This window comes from Pyrus communis, chromosome 12 (assembly GCF_963583255.1).
Source record: "Pyrus communis chromosome 12, drPyrComm1.1, whole genome shotgun sequence".
NCBI lineage: Eukaryota > Viridiplantae > Streptophyta > Magnoliopsida > Rosales > Rosaceae > Pyrus > Pyrus communis.
In genome coordinates this window covers 17,710,900-17,731,212 of record NC_084814.1, presented here as the reverse complement: position 1 = coordinate 17,731,212, position 20,313 = coordinate 17,710,900, and the positions used below count along the sequence as shown (strand labels likewise).

At 37.4% G+C, this 20,313-nt stretch overlaps 3 protein-coding genes across 4 annotated transcripts; all 3 read right to left on the bottom strand.

Annotated features, from left to right (window-relative positions):
- Window positions 1-523: 523 nt before the first annotated feature.
- Window positions 524-3,615, bottom strand: LOC137711324 (GDSL esterase/lipase At4g10955-like). 2 transcript variants are annotated; one of them, XM_068450554.1, is made up of 3 exons: window positions 3,356-3,615; window positions 2,827-2,914; window positions 524-2,010 (listed from the first exon to the last, which is right to left on the bottom strand). In XM_068450554.1, exons 2-3 carry the CDS (start codon window positions 2,886-2,888, stop codon window positions 1,008-1,010), a joined length of 1,065 nt encoding a protein of 354 aa, XP_068306655.1. In that variant the 5' UTR covers window positions 2,889-2,914; window positions 3,356-3,615; the 3' UTR covers window positions 524-1,007. The 2 variants fall into 2 exon arrangements, with proteins under 2 accessions (XP_068306655.1, XP_068306656.1); XM_068450555.1 differs by having other exon boundaries at window positions 3,381-3,615.
- An 838-nt stretch (window positions 3,616-4,453) lies between these two features.
- LOC137710367 (dynamin-related protein 5A) lies at window positions 4,454-9,820 on the bottom strand. The gene is made up of 16 exons (XM_068449323.1): window positions 9,516-9,820; window positions 9,073-9,136; window positions 8,773-8,880; window positions 8,412-8,513; window positions 7,828-7,878; window positions 7,681-7,742; window positions 7,515-7,605; window positions 7,224-7,288; window positions 6,514-6,708; window positions 6,263-6,382; window positions 6,061-6,131; window positions 5,729-5,954; window positions 5,576-5,626; window positions 5,199-5,427; window positions 4,930-5,069; window positions 4,454-4,818 (listed from the first exon to the last, which is right to left on the bottom strand). The coding sequence occupies exons 1-16, from the start codon at window positions 9,642-9,644 to the stop codon at window positions 4,690-4,692; spliced, it is 1,833 nt and encodes a 610-aa protein (XP_068305424.1). The 5' UTR covers window positions 9,645-9,820; the 3' UTR covers window positions 4,454-4,689.
- Window positions 9,821-15,615: 5,795 nt separating this feature from the next.
- LOC137711206 (UDP-glucose 4-epimerase GEPI48-like) lies at window positions 15,616-19,441 on the bottom strand. Its single transcript, XM_068450417.1, has 9 exons — window positions 18,962-19,441; window positions 18,474-18,523; window positions 18,238-18,373; window positions 17,970-18,071; window positions 17,605-17,832; window positions 17,266-17,344; window positions 16,930-17,012; window positions 16,222-16,313; window positions 15,616-16,148 (listed from the first exon to the last, which is right to left on the bottom strand). The coding sequence occupies exons 1-9, from the start codon at window positions 19,259-19,261 to the stop codon at window positions 16,055-16,057; spliced, it is 1,164 nt and encodes a 387-aa protein (XP_068306518.1). The 5' UTR covers window positions 19,262-19,441; the 3' UTR covers window positions 15,616-16,054.
- Between the last annotated feature and the right edge of the window lie 872 nt (window positions 19,442-20,313).

The following is a 20,313-nucleotide window of genomic DNA, read 5'->3' as shown; positions in this document are numbered from 1 at the left end:
TCAAAATTTTTTGTTGTCAATTTATAGAACTTCGTGTTTATAATCAGAACTGTTAATATTATAAATTATCCTATAAAGATTACATTTGCAAAAAATTAATTAAAATTAAGGTCATTTAGTCATCAAACTATTTAAAAACAAATGAACGATATTGGTAAAAGCATTACGAACCATATATGTATTTGTTACAATAAATTGATTAAACGACCTTAGTTTTAATTTATTTTTTACATAGATGATTTTTATAGTGTGATTTATAATATAAACGGTTCTGATCACAAACACAAAACTATGTAATTAAAATACTAAGAATTTTAATTAAGAATTCTCATTATTTTTTAATAGCCAAGTATTATTGAAAAACAAATAACAAATTGGCAGAGTTGAATGGAGAGCCAAACAATAGACAGTAGACGAATTGGCATTGAGAATCGAGATTGCTTTTTTCACTATTTCCTTGTTTGTTGCACACTGTCGCGGTAAAAAACAGTAAAAAGGAAAGGTCGTATGTGATTATCTGCCTTGTCACTCACGTGTCACTTTGTGTCTGGTTAACAGAGAAGCCAACGCCACGACGGAGGGTCCCAACCGGTAAAAGGGATGTGTCTGTGTCCGGACAAATGAGAAGCCATCGACACGACGGAGGGTCCCAATAGGAGTTGCATATTAACTCTAGAACAACGAATCTCGAATGCAAACTTTCACGTTTACTATGATGTACTAGAACAATGGCATTTTAGTAATCATCAATATCCGTCACGGTGCGATTAAGGTAAATGAATAAACAACTTATATGACATCAGTATCATTTCAACTTGCTCCGATTGCTGAACAGTTAAGTAAACCGCTTCACATTTGAGTAATGTAGGATACCCTTCGTATAGAGAGACTCTTCAACCTGCAATTGCTCTTCTTCCTCATTTCTTTGCTTTGTTCTTTCCAAACTATTGGTTGATGTAAACAAGCTTGGAGGCTGCTACTTTACTGCTCACCAAAATACCGAAACGCTATTTGTATCTGTGGACCTCAGAAAGCAATTGCAGGTCGTCTCTCCACCACTGATGAATTCCATGGGCTTCTTTGAGATCCCTGGAAGGGGTTAAATTAACAGTCAGATTTGCAGAAGGAATGAGGTGCAATGGCGGCTCGGGTGCTGCCTGCTTTCCCATTGCGTGCATTAGTAGACCCCCCAGAGAGTTCTGGGTTGCTAACCGCTCAATGGCTCCTGCTCCAATGTCCTCCATCTTTTTCCTATGTTCGAAATACCCTATATACTCAGAGCAGATGTCATCAGCTGGATTGACAAATAGACCTGGGAGCCATGCAGCCATAGTAGTGAATGGTTCGTCTTCTGGTTGACTTCTGTGTTGTTGTTGTTGCTGTTGCTGCTGTTTAGCCTTCATAGCAAGAGTGAGTCCAGCAGTAATCACACTGCCTGCAAACCGAAGCCCATGCTTCACTCTCGTATCCTGAATCCTCTCTATTGGGGCCGACACAAATGGCGGATTGAAGAGAAAAGATTCGAGATAATTGCCAGAGCTAGCCATAGTTTTTCCAGCAAGCATTGCCATGGCTGACCCCAAGGAATGGCCAGCTAACCAAACATTTGAAGGACCTGACGCAGCAACCATATTTCGGACAGCTTGCATAGCAATCTCGAAGCGAGATGTCCTGTGAAGTCCATTTCGGATCACCTCAACATCCAACTCAAGATCTCGTGAGACTGAGTCATACTTCGTTAAGGTGCCTCGGAAGGCAATCACATAACAAGGGCTTCCTTCCGATGGACGGTTACAAAGAGACGGTGGAGGTTTAAACTCGTATAAGGCACCAAAGATAGAGAAACCAACATCATCCACAAGCTTACGGAGCAGCTTAAAATGGAAGAACTCCCACCAAGGAGGAGCAAGGGCCTGGGGCCTTTCTCTTTCCTCTTGGCGGTCCCGTTCAAGAATGTAGACACCCTGAACCAAACAAGCAGCAACAGATCTTCGATGCTGAGTGTTCTGCCTGCATAGGATAGCACATATTTAAAATCCCATATCATCTTTCAAATTCAAAGAGAAGGAAATGGTAGCTTCTAAGAGAGAGTACTAGAAGCAGTGGAATTCTAGATAGAAGCAATTTTCATCTTGACCAACCTTGATAACGGATAGACTAGTACACAATCAATTTAATTTTCATGCATGAGCTTTGTACAATTGGAAGTTTATTGTGTAAGATAGAAAGCAACTTGCAGATCTTACATACCAGAACGTGGAAATGTGAATAATATGACATAATCGGGTGTCTGAGTGCCAGCTCAAGTTACATAAATTGTGCAGATAGACTACATGCGATATAAAAGAACACATCGAGTACCAATCTCAACCAAGAACACACAAGCCAGTATATTGAACTTCTTGTATAGTCAGTAATTGACATTGAGAGAACCATAACATAAGGACTAAAATTCACATTTTCATCTATATTTGCTTTTCACTTTGATAAAAGTCGAGGTGCTCAAACAAGGATGCAATTAAAACATGTTGACAATTTGGAAGGGCATTGCCCTGACGTCGAAATAGAACTCCTTCAGTGATAATCGCAATTGTGAGATTATGATCGATGATTAACATAATCTAATAAACATTTTGCTCCACATAACAAGGAACTAGCTCTACACAATCCATCTTCATGTAGCTATGTTATCATCTTAAGATACAAATCCATTAAAAACATGCTCCATACCATTTTCGTAATGATATAAACGAATATCAGATTCATTTACACCATACGCTAGGTGCAGTCGTTAAGAGTTTAAGGGTTTAGGTGCAACGATCTTACCAGTCAATGGAAGTTAGGTGCAATGGTCCTGAAAGGTCGAAACTTTCCCTCTCCGAGGCCATTTACGCCATACGTCACTCTCCCCGTTCTGCATTCCACAATTCCACAAGGAAAAAGTCACTACTCATTGATACAAAAACTTGAATACTAAATCAAAAGCACGAAATACACTACAGAGAAATTGAGATGGACAACAGTACGAACCCAATTCGTGCTTCATACTTTTTGTCTAATTTGATTAAGATCTGACCACATCCATTAACTTACATAATTTTGAAAATAATACTGATTAGGAACAATGAAAACTATCGAAAAACCAAGAAAAAAAGAAGAAAATCATCGCCTAACCCATCAAATCAAAAATTTTAAACAAAAATCTGTCACAATTTCTCAGATACAGATAAATCCCAGAAAATGCAAAACAAAAAAGCAAAGAAGCAGCATCGGCAGAGAGGCAAACGTACAATTAAAATGTGCTAAACTGGGCAGATAAATAATTGGAAAATAAAGGAGATTAAAAAAAACGTACCTGAAGAAAATAAACGAGATTTTACCGGTTGTATGTTGGAAAAAAAAAGAGGGGGTTATTTGATGTTTCCTATGAGGGCTGAGCCGGCTGGTGGATTCGAACGTTGAAATGTCCGCGTCTGTTGCTTTATACAGAATCGGGAATCGGAATAATATGAGATCCGAAGCTTCCTTTGGGTCGGGTTTGGATGTTCAAACTGTCAAACCCGCTTTTGAAATCTTGGTCCGCTTTGTCGAAACGACCCGCTTGGCTTGACCTGTTTTGTCTCTGTGTTGTTTTCTCCTCCTCGTACGTCGTTGGGTCAAAGGTATAGTAGTTATATTCTCAACCGTACGTCGTTCGCTCCCCCTCCCCTCTCCGCAGCGGCCAACGAAGCTTACTTTTCGCATTTGTCATGGACCCATGTCATTTATGAAATGAAGATAAATAAGGAGCGTAGGAAGCGGGACGAATCGTTAAGTAATACGTGTTTATGCAAAATTTAACTGTTGCATAAGTCAATAAGATCTCCATATGTTGAAAAAGCTTTCTCAATCTTTAATCTCCTAAGATTCATCGTTCATTGGCCCACTAAAAGCCTTTCCTCTACCACCAGCGACAACTAAGGCTTCACCCGCAATTGAGCTCTTGATCTCACCTAGCGTAAATAAGAATCAAATCCCTTGAGTTAACCATTTGGAAGGAATAAAAAATTTAACCGTCAATTTTTTGTACAATTCAAAGATACATACCATAGAAAAAAATTTGCTACACTGAAAAGTGGAGAAGGTTTTTCTTTGTTTCGTAGGGTGTCGATTTCACAATGATGGAAATAAATGACGCAAGTTCAAACTTCGTCGATAACTAATCTAATATATAATCTAACAAAATTTATCGTTTGAAAAAGAAAAAAAATGGTGAAAATTGATAGTTGGCCTAAAACATCAGTAGTGGTTCAAGTTCCGACTGCTCTTCTTGCCGAGTTTGGTTTAAACTTCCATTTTTCTATGCACCTAAGTTCGAATCCCACACATTTTTAATGGACAACGGAGTGTTGTTCGTTAAAAGGCCCAACTTGCACCACAGGCATGCTAAGCAAGTTGAAAAAATGGCACATCAGAAGCAAATCATATATACTATAGAAATGTTGCAGCTGAAAAACAAGCATAGCGATATCAAGTGAAAGATGGCTATCACCTCACACCAACTCGTTAGTACATGAATAAAAATAAACAAAATGCCTCCGAACCCGCCTTCCTTCCCACCATTACAACAAAATCGTAAATGAATGAATCGTGTGGCCATCTCGACAAAATCCACGTTCGAAAGGTATAGCTGATGTGCTGCACACACATCTACTTCGCCCAAGCAACTGAATCCATTTCTGCTTGAGCACTCCTGTATAGCTCCAGCCTCTTTGCAAGGGAAGTACGCCTCTCCATTACTGCCGGATCCTCATTCAGTAACGACGACAGCCGCTTTGTCTGTTCAAAAAATTCAGAGTTAATCCAGAGTCAGCATCTCTCTCTACAAGGACCGTCAATTTTTGACAAAGGGACAACTAGCAAAGACGGGTAGAGGATATCTTTAGTTACCTCAAGTTTTCCCAAGTCAGTGAAGAAATGGTCAAGTAAGCTTCGTTTTGCCTCTCGAACTTGGCAATAGACCACAGACTTGGGGATGGAGTTACGCAAGCTTGCGCATACCATATTGACATACGCCAGAACATTAGACCCTGTTTTTTACGAGCAAAGAATTTACCAACAGAATAAGGTGTCTAGATATTGGTCCAATAGAAAAGAATAGCAATGTGTAAACCTCCATAGAATACAAGTGATCCTAATTTTTAATTCATGAGACTCACCAATCCGCCTGAGATATGAATCATTGTATCTATCAAAAAGTGAATGCGATGGGTTTCCGCCCTTGTCAATGTCTTGGGGAAGTTTACGGAAGAAATCAACTGTCAGGTAACTGCATTCCATATCAACTAGCTGTAGTGTTGCCTTCTTGCTTTGTTCTCTCATTCTCTCAAGCGACTCAGTAGCTGCATTTGTAACCTCTACTCTGAGAGCAGGATACTGCTTTAACTCCTGTAAGACAATGAGGGCAGCGTTAATACAAGATGAAAACAAAAAACATAAACGAGGAAATGGACAGTAAAACGAGACTAACACCAAAAGATAACAAAAGGACAGAAAAATCAATGAAAGAACTAATTAAACATGATTGTGAACATACTGGAGTCTCACTGATAGCCTTGTGAACCAGATCCTTCAAAATGATGTGAACCTGGTATAACGAAAAATTCAAAATAACTCATCTTAGCACAAGCAGCGTGATAAAGTAATTACTAACATTTTGCACAGACGGAAAGGTAAGCTATAATCATACCGCATCAACAGCTGCCTCAGCAGGACCTCTTATGCTAACTACAGAGGATTCAATGAGACGACGATAACCTTGTTCAGGAGCTATAAGATGAGGTTGATATCCATCAGCTTCAGTGATGAGCTTTCGTATATTTTCCATTGAAAGCTGCTTGTCAAATTGCAATCTTTTCAGAGCAGCAGGAAGCTGATTATCAAAAACATTGTATATCTTATCACCACCTGGACGCCTGTGGATAAGAACATATTAGTATTAAGACTATTAAATCATAACAGACAAAATAAATATTGAGCCAAGCACCAGTATTGTAAAAGATTATTGTGGTAGAGACATACACGCCATCAAGATGTTCTTTATATATCCCATCAAAAAAGCGACAAATCTCCATGATGGTATATAGTTTACCCTGCAAGGCCAAATAAATCAATCAGCAGCAACTCTTGTAAAAGTTAAAAAATAGAGGTCAATCTTCATAATCACTTTGATTTTAAAAGCAAGACATTTCAAAAGATTCAATGAAAAACAAAGCAAACTTACTCCAGCGTCAGCAGAAATAGGCTTTCCAAGACGACTCAGTTCAGTTTCAAGTTCAGCAACAGTCTTGCTAATAAGGGACTGGATGCCAGGAATTTTTGACTTAATTACAGTTTCCAAATGCTGCAACAGTAACCATCACAAGAATTTAGTGAAGGCGATCAAGATTAATCCAACGGTAAATACAAAGGAGCTACTAACTTTCTTGTTATAGTATACCGAAATCAGATTGAAGTAGGGTATCAGTTTCCTACCTTAGAAAGCATTTTTGCTAGATGCTCAGAACCCATTCTGGGAGCAAGGTGCCTGTATTCTGGGGTGGTAGAAAAATACTCACGTTCTCTACGCCTGGCAGCAATCATGTCTACATTCTTGTTAATATCTGCTTGTGAGCGATTCACAACCCCAACCCAAGGAAACTTTAGCCGATATGACTTTCCTTCCAATATCTAAGTAACCCAAAAAGGAAAAGAAACTGAGGAGTCAGGATATAAAAATATGAGATTTGCTACTCATTGTGACTCAAAAAGAGATTAAATACGTATGTTTATAACTTTATATGCAACCATGATCTGGACTGGACACTGTTGTATGTATGTCATAATTTAGTCTAGTACTCCATAAAAAACTAAATAAAGAAAATCCCAAAACGAGGTAACTTGTTGAAGATATGGACTTTAAGGACTTGCGGTATATTTGAACACTCATAACAAAACCAAGAAAATGTATGACTAGATAAAACTTTTCATATGGATGGATATGAATCAGCCAAGATACCTCTATCCTAAACGATTCTTGAAATATGTAGCTATAAATAAAACTTTTCTGGACTTTAAAAAAGTCAAAGAAAGATCTTTTGAACAATAAACCATGATTCTTTAATACTTTATACTTGCTAGCTTAATGGTTGTTTACCGAATTATCCAGTCTCAAACATTTAAAACAAGATACTAGGCCAACTTACGTCAACTGCATCAGTACCCTTGTCCATAAGATCAATCTTTGTCAAGACTCCAAGTGTCCTCTCCCCTGCAAAAAGAAAGGGAACATACTGAATCCTTCCACATCTAAGTTTCCTATGTACTTTTGCAAGATATGGTGGTCAATTGTGGCCACTACAAGATATCACATTTCAGTATATTGATATAACAATTCCTTGATTAGCTGAACCTTTTCTTAGAAAGCATGATGCACAAGAACATGAAATGTAGCAAGAGAAATACTTACAATATATAGAAAATAATATTAGGGTTACCTGTTGGATCCACTTCGCGAGAGATCCTAATTGCATCAGATGTAGCAAGATCTTGATTGGCAGGTGAAATAGCTAGAATTATACAGTTGGGCTGCAAAAAATGTTTATCAGACTATGGTTCAGCATATTAAAATTTTGAAAAAGAAAACATTCCAATGGATATTACCTTCTCAATGTAGGAGCGAACCATATTTTCAATGTCTTGCACAATATTTTCCGATTGACCCTCTACATTCCCAAGAAAGGTTGTTAGGAGATGCTTATAAAGCGCCCACATAATAATTGCCAAATCTATGAGATCCATGAAACTTACCAACAGCCACTTTTGTAAGCCCAGGAAGATCAATAAGTGTCAAGTTGACAACTGCCAAGAATCAACAAATATAAACTTGATACGTCAGTAAAAGAGAAGATCAAAATATGCATACATAAAACTACATTACATGAAAATATTATACTGCGGACGTATTAAAGAAAGGAAATTCTGGACCTCATTCCCTGATATTCAAATTTAATTAGCTGAGGCCCAAGGCCTTAATATTTTAAAAGTGGACCAAGTAGAAACATCATTCCACTTTATCTGTTGTATATCGTTTTGAAAAGAAATGTGAAACTAATACGTACAAGACTTCAGCAAACTGATATATATAGTGGGGAGAAAGGCTGGTATTATAAAAAGACATTTGACCTAGGATTGTCTTATCACATTCAAACTAGTAATCAAACAGTCTATGAAATTTAATTTGAGTCTACCCCAATTGTTCCATGTTCCAAGATACATGACAGCACCACATTCTCATTCCCATTCCCTAAACCATGATGCTCCAAGTTTTAGGTAACTATAAACCGCCAATTAAAATAAAAAGAAGCAAACAAGTCAAAGATCACTTATCTTACCATTAGGAGAATATATGCTAAGATGAATTGGAACGCTAGAGATTTGTTTACTGCGGCCGGTTTCTCGATCTGTCTCGTCTGAAATCTCCTTTCTCACAGCAGCTGCACAGATGGTAATTATTTAAAATGAAATACATATGCAGATAGCTCTGTGTGTAAATTTACAAAATAACATATATAAAATATACTGGGTCACAAAGTCTTCTTCTTTGTGATATAATTTTGAAATTTTCATACGGGGAAAATCATCTAAGATGCGGAATCTTTACAGAAAATTCTGGATACCAAGAAAATTTAGTGGCATTTGTCACATTGCAACAAAAATGCAAACAGGAATTAGAATGAAGAGAAAGAAACCTACCAAAATCAGTGAACCTCTTTCTTGGAAGATGGAGAAATTCCGCATATTCTCTGCTTCCTTCATCAATCTTATGAAGTTGCAAGACAAGTGGACGCCGAGTAACAATTCCTGCAATTATTTCCCATTCAAAAATACCCAAGAACAATATTCCATGTTAACAAAGTGCCTACACGAGAACTAACACCGCAAGAACATCTAAGAAATTGAAGTCACTACACTGAACGACTAAACAAATATCACCAACCAACAGACAACCATTCACACAAATAACTAAGATTGCTCGGGATTCGATAAACTTACCAGAACCACGTGGTAAGAAATCCTTCCCAACAATGCTCTCCAAGACAGAAGACTTCCCGGAACTCTGCAGGACAGAACAAAATCATAAGGATACATTATATATACCATCAAATGAAAATAAATCCGTTCTCTCTACTTTTTCTTCTCCAATTTGCTATTGTATTTGACATGCCTTATTTTCTCATTTTCATTTTTGCCCCAAATTAACCTAGTTTCAAGTTTCAAACTTTGGATCCAAATTTTTGTAGATCTGTGAAAATCAAACTAATTTACAACTCCGCACCAATTTGTGCAGCAGAGTTCATGCAATTAAACCAAATCGCCATAATCAGCACTCCTAAATACACAATTAAGATCTAAGCTACAGAGCGATTGAAAACACAACCAGAATTCATATGCATGAATCAATCGTAGAGGTAAGATTGAAGGTATCGGGAGCTGACCTGGCCACCGACGACGGCGATGGCGGGAAGAGAGTCCCAAAGAGTCGGTAATGCGCTACCTTCGCCATAGTCACCTAGAGCAGTACAAGCTCTCTGGATTTTGTTCACCAATGAGATCAGGTTCTCCATTCTTGGCTTCGGAAGTTGGCGGCGGCGGCGACGACTACGGCGTCCGAATCAGATCGCCTGGATCTGAGGCGAGCTCGAAACTTTGACGTTCAGAGACCTAGATCTGCGGTGGAAACGATGACGACGGGCGAGGAGAGAGAGAGAGAGAGAGAGAGAGAGAGTTAGCTTTGAAATTTCGAAATGTGTTTGTGTTTTAAAAGGAAAGTGATATGAAAGTGCGACGGGTGAGAGTGCGGTGCGAATGGGAATGAACGACTCAGCGTTGCGTTGAATTGAACCTGAACTCGACACGACTCGACTCGGCTCGACTCGCTGGATCCGCGTTCCCGTGTCACTCTCCACTACTTGTGGGTTGGACATTTTCTTATTTTTATTTATTTTTGGGAATTTATGTTTTTTTATGTAAGGTCGGAAAATTGAGCCTGATTCTAATTTTATAGAAATTAAACTCGTATAATGAGTTGGAAAATTTTGAGTTTTATGATAGCAATTTCAATTATTAAGTTTAATATATTAAACACATGATCAATTACTTTACAGAAATAAAAGTGAATAAGCCAATCATAAATATAAGAAAAATAAATAAATAGATCAGTCGCACGATTAATAGATAAAATTGAGTCAAACTTACGTAAATGACGGTGGAAGACCTAAGGAAAATAAAGGCCGGTTTGGGATATATATAATATTTTTATACAACGACATAAGAATGGCGGGAATAAATTCGTATTGAACTTAACATCTACGATATTTGAACCAAACTATCACCCTACTACTCTACTCTCCCTATTCGAATTGATCCTCTCCCCTCTTTCCTCTCTGTCTCTCTCTCTTGATCCTCTATTTCAATCCTTTTTATGAAAATGGAGGTCACGAGAAGAGGAAATTGGTACTCAGTAGAAAAGAGGAAGGGTGTGTGATCATTAACTTCTTGCCCGTCAACTTCAATTGGTCTTTTTCTTTCCCCTTTAAATTTAAAAGTTCAAAAACAACTTTTATTTCCCAACCAAAAAAGTTTTTGGATCTTAATATTCAACTTAAAAATACCTCTCTTAGAGTCATAGTTTACTACTTAGTATTAAAATAGAATATTAAACGGATCCTAAGTTATTAACATTAAAAACAATACAGAAAAATAAACAAAAAATTAGAGCACAAATAAAACTTGGTGACAAGTTCATGGTTATTGTTGTAATTAACCCTTACAAGGCAAGTGATCATCTACCACAGTGGTGGAAAGGAGTGTTGTCATTACACCACAACATGGGTTCGAATCTCGTCGACTTTCTAATCTAACATCTGACCTAACAAATCTATCGTTTAACATAAAAATAAAGAGAATTTTAACGAAAAACTTCCGGTACTGTTCATTTTAACGAAAAATCACATTTTTACACTAAAAAAATCAATCATAGTACTATTCACTTTACCCTTTATTTTGTCATTTTCATTAAAACTCAAAATTTTCAAGCTATTTTCATTAGTTTTCCTAAAAATAAATAAATAACACATTTACAAGATTCATTGGACATCTTATAACTCATTTAACAATTTTTGTTCCTCTCGTCATCCACATCATTCTAATATCATGTTAAAAATGTCAACAATCATTTAGTATTACGACATAATGATATTTTTTTCATTTATAAATGAAATGTCTTAGTTTCGATTATCATTTTGTTAGACACATTTTTTTTTTCAATGTGTACAAACTTAAGTCATTTTTCTCAGAACGATCTTGAGATATTAAAACGATAACATAAGATTGACCAACAAAGAAGAACATCGAAATTTACTTGCCCTACCAAAATCCCTACCAGTTGTTGTATAAGGATATCAAACACTAAAAAGTAAAAAGGATTTCAATTGAAGGGCGCCAAAACCAGTGTTGGAGTTTGAATCATATCGTACTATTGTTGAACCGGTGGGCACACTTTTCCATACACAATCATTCTGCCTTCTCTAATTTCGTTTGTTTTTTTTTAACGAACATTCTTTCTATGTTTGAATTTTCCATTAATGCGTTGCGATATTTCGATTAAGTTATATAATCGATAGTCCAATTTGGTATCGAATTCGTCATTCATAATATTTGAATGTAAGACTTCTCATTTCTAAATGAAAATAAATACTATCAGATTGTACTAAAAGACTGTGGTTTTAACTTATTACTAAGTTAATAGCGAATTGTCAAATTATACACTACCAATATTCTTATTTTATTTTATATACCTTGATGCAGCCGACTAGTCTAAAATTGTTTGAATTCACATCTTTGTACTTTAGTTTTCCAATAGAATATTGCTCGAATAAAAAATAAATTGCTAGACAACAAAAGTCAAATAATGACATTGAATCATAAGAGAGACGCAGCATGCAATGGCCACAAGACGAAGGAACCCAGTTTTTTGGAAGACGGTCGGCCAAAGGTTCAACAAGAATCAAGAACTAACCAAAACAAACTGCAAGGGGCCTTGGCCGACGGCCATGACATGAGAGATTCTCAAGTATTGGTGACGTGGTACAGTTGTCCGCACACAAGAATTTCTCTTTAACTACTTTATACTAATAAAACAACGCATAATCTCTACAAGGCCACTAAACCTAAATATAAAGCATAAGAAACTATCACCCTTTGGAAAGCATAACAATCATTAAGAAAACATATGAAATTCAATAAAGTATGAAAAAATCTTAATGTAATGAGAGTAAACTTGAAAAAAATCTTTTCAATTCCAATTCATCTCTATGTGAATTTGAATTTGTGCTCTATTTTGGACAATAAAGAAGGAAGATCCCCCCTTTTTTTGGAAGTTCAAGTGCATGCTATATTCAAACTCCAACCCAACGGCACAATGCCAAGTCCCATGAAAACGTCTCTTGTTAATACCTCCTTTGTAATGTTTAAATCATATATGATATGCTAATTTAGTTAAAAGATTCGTTTAATCCACTCATTCAGTTCAGATATTTGTCTAATTTAAATGGGAGACATAATTTTGAACTCTCGAGCATCTTCAAACTTATAGAACGAAATACTGCCACACTAAAATCGAGTTGTCCAATGCGATTCCAAACACAAACTTCAATGCAATACTCATAACTATTTGTATATGTTTTTTGATATGAAATCGTATTTGTATCCCACTTATATATGTAGCCATGTTTAGACTTGACATTTTGGACCCGACCCGTTAATATTAGTATTTGGATAGATGCTTAATGGGTCGGGTCGCTAACGGGTGAACTCGTTAAATAACGGATCACTTTGGATCAACCCATCAGCACCCATTAGTTGAGGATGTTTTAGTAATTTCAGTCGTCTTAACAACAAAAAATAAACTCTATGCAAAATAATAATAATAATAATAATAATTGTTAACGAGTCGGGTTCGAGTGACCCGTTAGCTTAACAGGGTTAGATTCGGATGACCCGTTAACTTAATGGGTCGGGTTCAACCCGACCCAAACCCAATAAAACCGACCCATTTACAGGTCTAGCCATGTTCCCAAATGATGGGTTACATGCCCCATATCTACTAGTTTGGAAGAGTGTTGTTCACTCTTTGCATCTTAGTTTGAATTTACCTCGTTTATATTATAGTGTGGGCTCATCTCTTGCCACATCAGCATGGAAGAATTGTTAACAAATGGTTATATTATAGTTGGAAAATACCCGTTGGCCTTATAAGGTCCATTCCTACCACGTTAACGAGAGCAATTTATATGACATGAGTACACCGACGCGTGATATCCCGTATCAATAAAACAATGACATGTGAACAAAAATTGTACGTCTTTAATTCATTGGTAAAGAAACTACTACGACAATATACATGTGTCATATAAGTCTGCATTGAGTTTACCAAAAAAAGACGCTTTGACTTTATAACTTCATCATCGTTAGATGAAGATCTATTTGACGAAGACTTATTCAACACACAAATATCTTGTTTTGTAAAGCACATGATACAAACACAGATGAAGGTCTATTTGACGAAGACTTATTCAACACAGAAATATCTTGTTTTGCAAAGCACATGATACAAACACACCCTTTACTTGGTGGGCTGTCCAGAACCACACATTTGACGTACCACACCAAGGTCACTAGGCCTTTCTCCTACGCTGGATCCCAAATTCTTTGTAAACAGTTTTGAAAAGTGATATCCACATATTCATTTTTATTCACTTTTTAACTAAAATGGTCTCTAAGATTTGCATAACTCCTTACTTTGGTCCCCGAGATTTTAAATAGAAGTGGTCCCTGATATTGTTCACCATTCATCATTTTGGTCATTCCGTTAAAAACTCCGTTAAGTGTCCCGGAGCTCTTGGCCAGAAGTTTGGGTAATTTTCAAAACTTTGTAACTCAATCGTTTCTTAACCAAATTCGACCCATAATATATCAAAATGAAGATAGGAAAGTGTAGAATAAGATTATACCTATTTGGAATCCCAATGGTTGCCGGAGATGGTCAGAAAATAGCCTCAAATTTGATTGGTCCGAGAGAAAACTGGACAACTCGTCGGAAACTGGGGCAAACTTTAAACGTTCATAACTTCTTCAATACTCAACGTAATCAAGTGATTCAAAAACGAAATCATACTTCTTGATGAGAAGAAGAGAATGATATCTTTTTCAGCGGCTAACTCTCCTTGGTTTGGCCGGAAAACTGCTCGAAAGTAGCTGTCTTGGTCTCAAGTTAGCCATTTTTGAGCCGTTTTCCAGCCAAACCACGACGATTTGGCCACTGAAAAAGATATCATTCTCTTCATCTCGTCGAGAAGTACGATTTTTCGTTTTTGAATCACTTAATTTCGTTGAGTATTGAAGAATTTATGAACGTTTAAAGTTTGCCCAGTTTCCAACGAGTTTTCTAGTTTTCCCTCGGACCCTCGGACCAGTCAACTTTGAGGCTATTTTTTGACCATCTCCGGCAACCATTGGACTTCCAAATGGTATAATCTTATTCTACACTTTCCTATCTTCATTTTGATATATTGTGGGTCGAATTTGGTTAAGAAACGATTGAGTTACGAAGCTTTGAAAATTGCCCAAACTTCCAGCCAAGAGCTCCTAGACACTTAACGGAGTTTTTAACGAAATGACCAAAATGATGGATGGTGAACAATCTTAGGGACCACTTCTATTGATTTGAAATCTCAGGGACCAAGGTAAGGAGTTATGCAAATCTCAGGGACCATTTTGGCTAAAAAGCATTTTTTATTTCTCACACCTTTCTTAATTTTTGACGATCGAATTAAATGAATTTTAGAAGATCAATAGCTAAAATGGGTGTGTGAATAGCACGATCCAAAGTTTTTATCCTCTCTAATTTAACATATGTATACACTCAAATATAATACAAAACTACAAATACAGAATAGTAAACGTAGCGTACACAAATTCACGGTGCCACACACATAAGCAGCGCGAATGCAGCCCATTGGTACATGTACTTCTACATGTACCAGTTAGTTGTGTTCGTGTTGCTTCCGGGCGTGCCATGATGCCATCACGCAACAGGCTGATCCCCCATTGGAAGGAATGAGCGGTCACTTGTTTCTGCTTGGCCAAGGGTTTAAAGATCAGACAAGTTTCTTGGGTCTGTTTTATTGTGTTTTCTATTGCTTCAGAACCACCAAATTTTTTATACACTGCAGTTAATAGTGTACCTAATTTGATTTCGAAAATGACGGACATGAATTCGAACTCCGAGCATTTTCCAACTTAACTTGAGAAAAGAAGTACGACCAAGGTGAGTTGCCCAACGCTAAACAGCCAATATTTTCTTTACTGCAAACAAGGGTAGCCAAGCAGTACAGAATAGTTTGTTCACTAACATGCTCCAATCCGCCTCTTCGTGGTTTAAATATCTAGTGGAATATCGCGCAAGGATGAAGGAACCCAGGCACACAACAGAGAGATGACAAAGAAAAAGCATATATGTTCTAACAACACGGTCTCTTCTGGACATTCCGAATTCATGTATTGCAAATAACGGTAAAAAGCGGTCCGATCTCATGACCTTATTATTCAAAATACATGTAGGAGCATAAGTAACAGCAATTGGTTAGAACTGTACTACTAAAACTGTGATGATCAAGTAAAACTGTAAAACCAAAACATAACATTAATTGGCCACAATCGCAACACCGCAGTGACCAACCGCCTAAAGATCTGCGAACGAAGCTCATGAGAAAGAACCTAATCTCTGCAAGGCCACTAACCTTTACATCGAGGGTGAGAGATGACGACCACTAAACCTAAATATAAAGCATATGAAACTATCACCTTTCAGTTGCTTAGAGTCCGCGTGTCCAAAGCTATACGGATTTTTGGCTAGTCTAGTTCCACTGTCGATAAACACTAAACTAACATATAAAGCACATGAAACTATCAGCTCTCAATTACTAGAGTCTGAAGTTTCATAGCCATATGGATTTTTGCTAGCCCAGTTCCACTGATCCCGGCACATGTCGTCAATGGAATATTTCGCCCTGCAAGGTAATTACAAATGTATAAGGGTTTGCGGCACACTGGATAAATTTTTCACAAACGCTAGGTACTCACTTCCAGTTCAGCTCTCTCTCCGCCTTTTCTGTCGATGCATAGACAACTTCCGCATCTCCAGGACGCCTCCCAGACGTGACAACAGGAAGTTTCTGAAATATTAACCAGCACACAAATAAGCTCAACCAAAATAATAAAAAAGGTCAAACATAACCAAAATAATAAAAGCCTTTTCTGTATACTGTGGAACTGGAACAAGGTCCGAGATTCTTACAAAGAGTGAATCAATCAAAAGAATTGAACACGATATTCTCCAACTGTATAAATTCTAGTATTCGCTTAATTAGAATAGCCATTCTTAGGCTCCCAGGGGGTTGAGGGTGGTTGAGTGATTTGAGTGTGTGTAGTCTTAGGTTTGAATTTTTCTAATAAAAGGAAACGAAAAAGTTCTTGTCAGATGGACAAAGCTAGAAACCACTGAGGTAACCATCTCATGTCAAAATTCTGAAACGTTATCCAAACTTCTGTCCAATTTGATACAAAATATTTGACTCTGCAGACACAAGTGACCCCTATCCTAAACAAGATTACAGTGATGTTCAGAACACACTTCGCATAATGAGACCCCAATTTTACATGCAGTACAATGTTCATAACAGATTAGGGTCCAGAAATCAATACAACAACCGATGTTTCTAAGCATGGATATGTTTCTAGGAATCAGAAGGACAACGAGGGAAGTAAATGGAAATATTTGCAAGAACAAACCTTTCCAGATGCCTTTTCAAATGCTGCAACCATCTCCAAGACTGATGTTCCTTTACCCGTTCCTAAATTGTACACCTCGCAACCTGTGGATTAATAGAGTGTGTTAATAGATTCAACATCTATGTGAAACAAAAGCAAAATAAAATGTAAAAGTTCTATATTGAAATTGTCTGAACCACATTAGCATGAGATAAATAAACACCAAAAAATCACATTTGAGGCAAGACATATTAAATAGTTTGAGGGTGTGGTCTTGCATAAAATAATCTCCGGGTCAAACTAACAGAAACAAGTCAAGTATCACAGACAAAGAAAATGGTGATGTAGAACCCCTACCCATAGTATCCTCATCTAACTTGTGCAATGCAGCAATGTGACCATCTGCTAAATCACATACATGAATATAATCACGTACCTGAAATGGAACAAACATCATCAGAATTAAACCTCCAACAAAAGTATTCAGCGTAAGACAAATAGGAAAGCCAAATGATACCACCCTAAATCTCCATAATTCATGATTAATCAATACCAGAACAAAGATGAAGCATTCGAGATATATCTCAAGTAATAAAGTAAACTGAGCATCTATATAAATTCGGATATATAGCCCAACCAAGTTAGTGCAGACGTGAAAAAATTTGCTTAAAGCAAAAGGTTAAAATGAATACATACCCCAGTACCATCCTTGGTATTATAGTCAGTTCCAAACACTGTCACGGCTGGACGCCTGCCTACAGCAACTTGCTGCACAAACGGCATGAGATTGTTTGGTATCCCACGGGGATCCTCACCAATAAGGCCACTAGGATGTGCACCGACTGGATTGAAATATCTCAGCAATATGACTTTCCAGTCAGAGTCTGAGCGGTAAATATCTCGAGCAATTTCTTCAATGAAAAGCTGAAAGATAACCTCATTTCATTAGACCTCATAGAAACATATACAGGGGATGAACCAAGAAACTGCTAGTGATGCTCTCACTGAGAACATAACCAGACATTTTGAACTAGATGTACATTATTATGGCCATATTATACCTTCGTTCGTCCATAAGGATTCGCTGCACCAAGTGGGAAGTCTTCTGTACATGGGACCACCTTCGGCCAACCATAAACAGTTGCTGAAGATGAGAACACAAGCTGAAAACATTCAAAGTATGAGAAAACCGTGTCAATGAACGATCATATACATCCAAAATCTGCATTTAAAAATTCTCACTATCTATCAAATTTGGGAACTTGAAAATGATAAACAAGGTATATGCAATCAACATTATATCAAGGCTGAAGGAACATAAAAGAGAACCTTCTTGCATCCATGGGCAGCCATGACTTCCAACAGAGTAATTGTCCCAATTAAATTGTTGTTATAGTAAAGCAATGGTTTCTGAACACTTTCACCAACTGCTTTGAGTCCAGCAAAGTGTATGACAGCATCAAATCTGCAATTTGGAGAGACGAACAAGAGAGGTTATAACAGGAACACCAAATGGTAGATGGCAAAATCAAGATTGATGGCGCTTTTCGGGTGAAGACGCTTACGGTGTTGAACAAAAGAGATTATCGAGTCCCGCTTTGTCTCGGAGGTCCAGCTGCAGGTGGATTGGAAACAGAGTTACGAGAAATCATGATCATCCATGAATCAATGAAACAGTATGTCTATCTAATATGATACCACAATTCTGCATAACTTTCTCAGCAGTTATATTAAGTCACAAACATCACGAAATTTCATAAATTTCCCAAATTTTCAAATATAAAAACACAAACTTGGAAACCCAGAAAGCAGAATTACAGTTCTCCAAAAATACCCACCAAAACAGAAAATTAAAAGTAACCCAATTGTATATATTTTTGTTGTTTATCCAAGCCAATTAAAATACCAATTTCTGAAACTTGGGTATAAATATTCAGTCCAAAAACCAAGAGTGTCGGTTTCTGCCAATTGAAAATTCGAAACTACAACTGATCAAATTAAACAAACAATCACCCGATTATCAAAATTAAACACAAAAATTCAAAACCCAAACCTTGTGGAAGGAGAGGTTTTTGCCGAATTCACGAGCGAGTTCCCTGACGCGGTTAATGGCGACTTCGGAGGAGTTGTCGAGATTATCAACGACGACGGTTTTGAAGCCGCCGAGTAAAAGCTGAAGCACGGTGTGGCTGCCGATGTAACCGGCACCGCCGGTGACCAGTATGCACTTGGCCATGGAAGCAAGCGAATTAGGGCTGTCAAACGACAGCGCAGTACACGAGGCAGAGGAGGAAGAAGAAGTGGGGGGAATGCTGGAAAGCGTGAAGATCTTTGGGTACCGCAGCAAAAGCATGAAAAGAAGACCAATATATAGGAATCGCTAATGGTGCCAGTCGCCAGCGATTACTTTAATCAAACAATTAATTTAATTAATTAATTTTCCGGAAGGAGGACGAAGAAGAAGAAGCAGCAAAAAGGCGGTTTAAAGTCTCTCTCTCTCTCTCTCTCTCTCTCTGAGAGAGGGAGTAACTGAAATTTTGGAATAATTAAATGATTAAAAAACGTAAAGAAATTAAAAAGAGCGTTTCGGGGTGGACCAGATCTGACACGTGGAGCGATCTCGGGTGGGGGTGGGGCTTTGTGAAGGTTCGGAGACTCACATGTCCACCAGCGGAGTGATGGCGAGGACTAGGGTGTAAAGTTACGGAGGCGGAGGAGGAGGCGGCGGGCGGTGATTGGTGACTGCTTTTGTTTTAGGTCAAAATCTGGGATTAGAAAAAAATCTGGGATTAAAGAGTGGAATCTTGTAGAGGATGCTGGATTAAGGTAAAAAAACAAATAATTAATTTAATTGGATGTTGGGGCCATGATCTCTTGTGTAATCGCTGGCATTGATTGGGTGAGATTAGGAAATTAATTATGACGTTTAACGTTAATATATTTGAGACAAAGAAAGAAATTGACATAATTTGACCTGGTTTAATGTTTTTTTTTGGATAACTGTTTGATGTTTGACACCATGGAAAATGAAATGAATGATGAGAAAAGTACGGTTTTTAGGAAAACATTAAGGAATTATTTTTTTAAATTATATTTTGTAAAATACATGATGAAACGGTAGATGATTAGTTTCAATTTATAATGGTTTAAAAAGGAAGTCGAATCGTAACCCGCTACATTATGTGGTTTACATAATATGATTTGAGTGAATAATCTCTTTAGCATCATCCTATTTTTCATGGAATCGATTTTAAAAACTCTTTCCCTTTCGAATATTGTTTATCAACAAAGTAAGTGTGAATATGATTCTTATTGGGAACTTTTTATAATTTCTGAGGGGGTGTTTGTTGCGCCGGACTATCTCGGACTGGATTAGCTTCAAGGACTAAGCTGGACTGGCTTAGA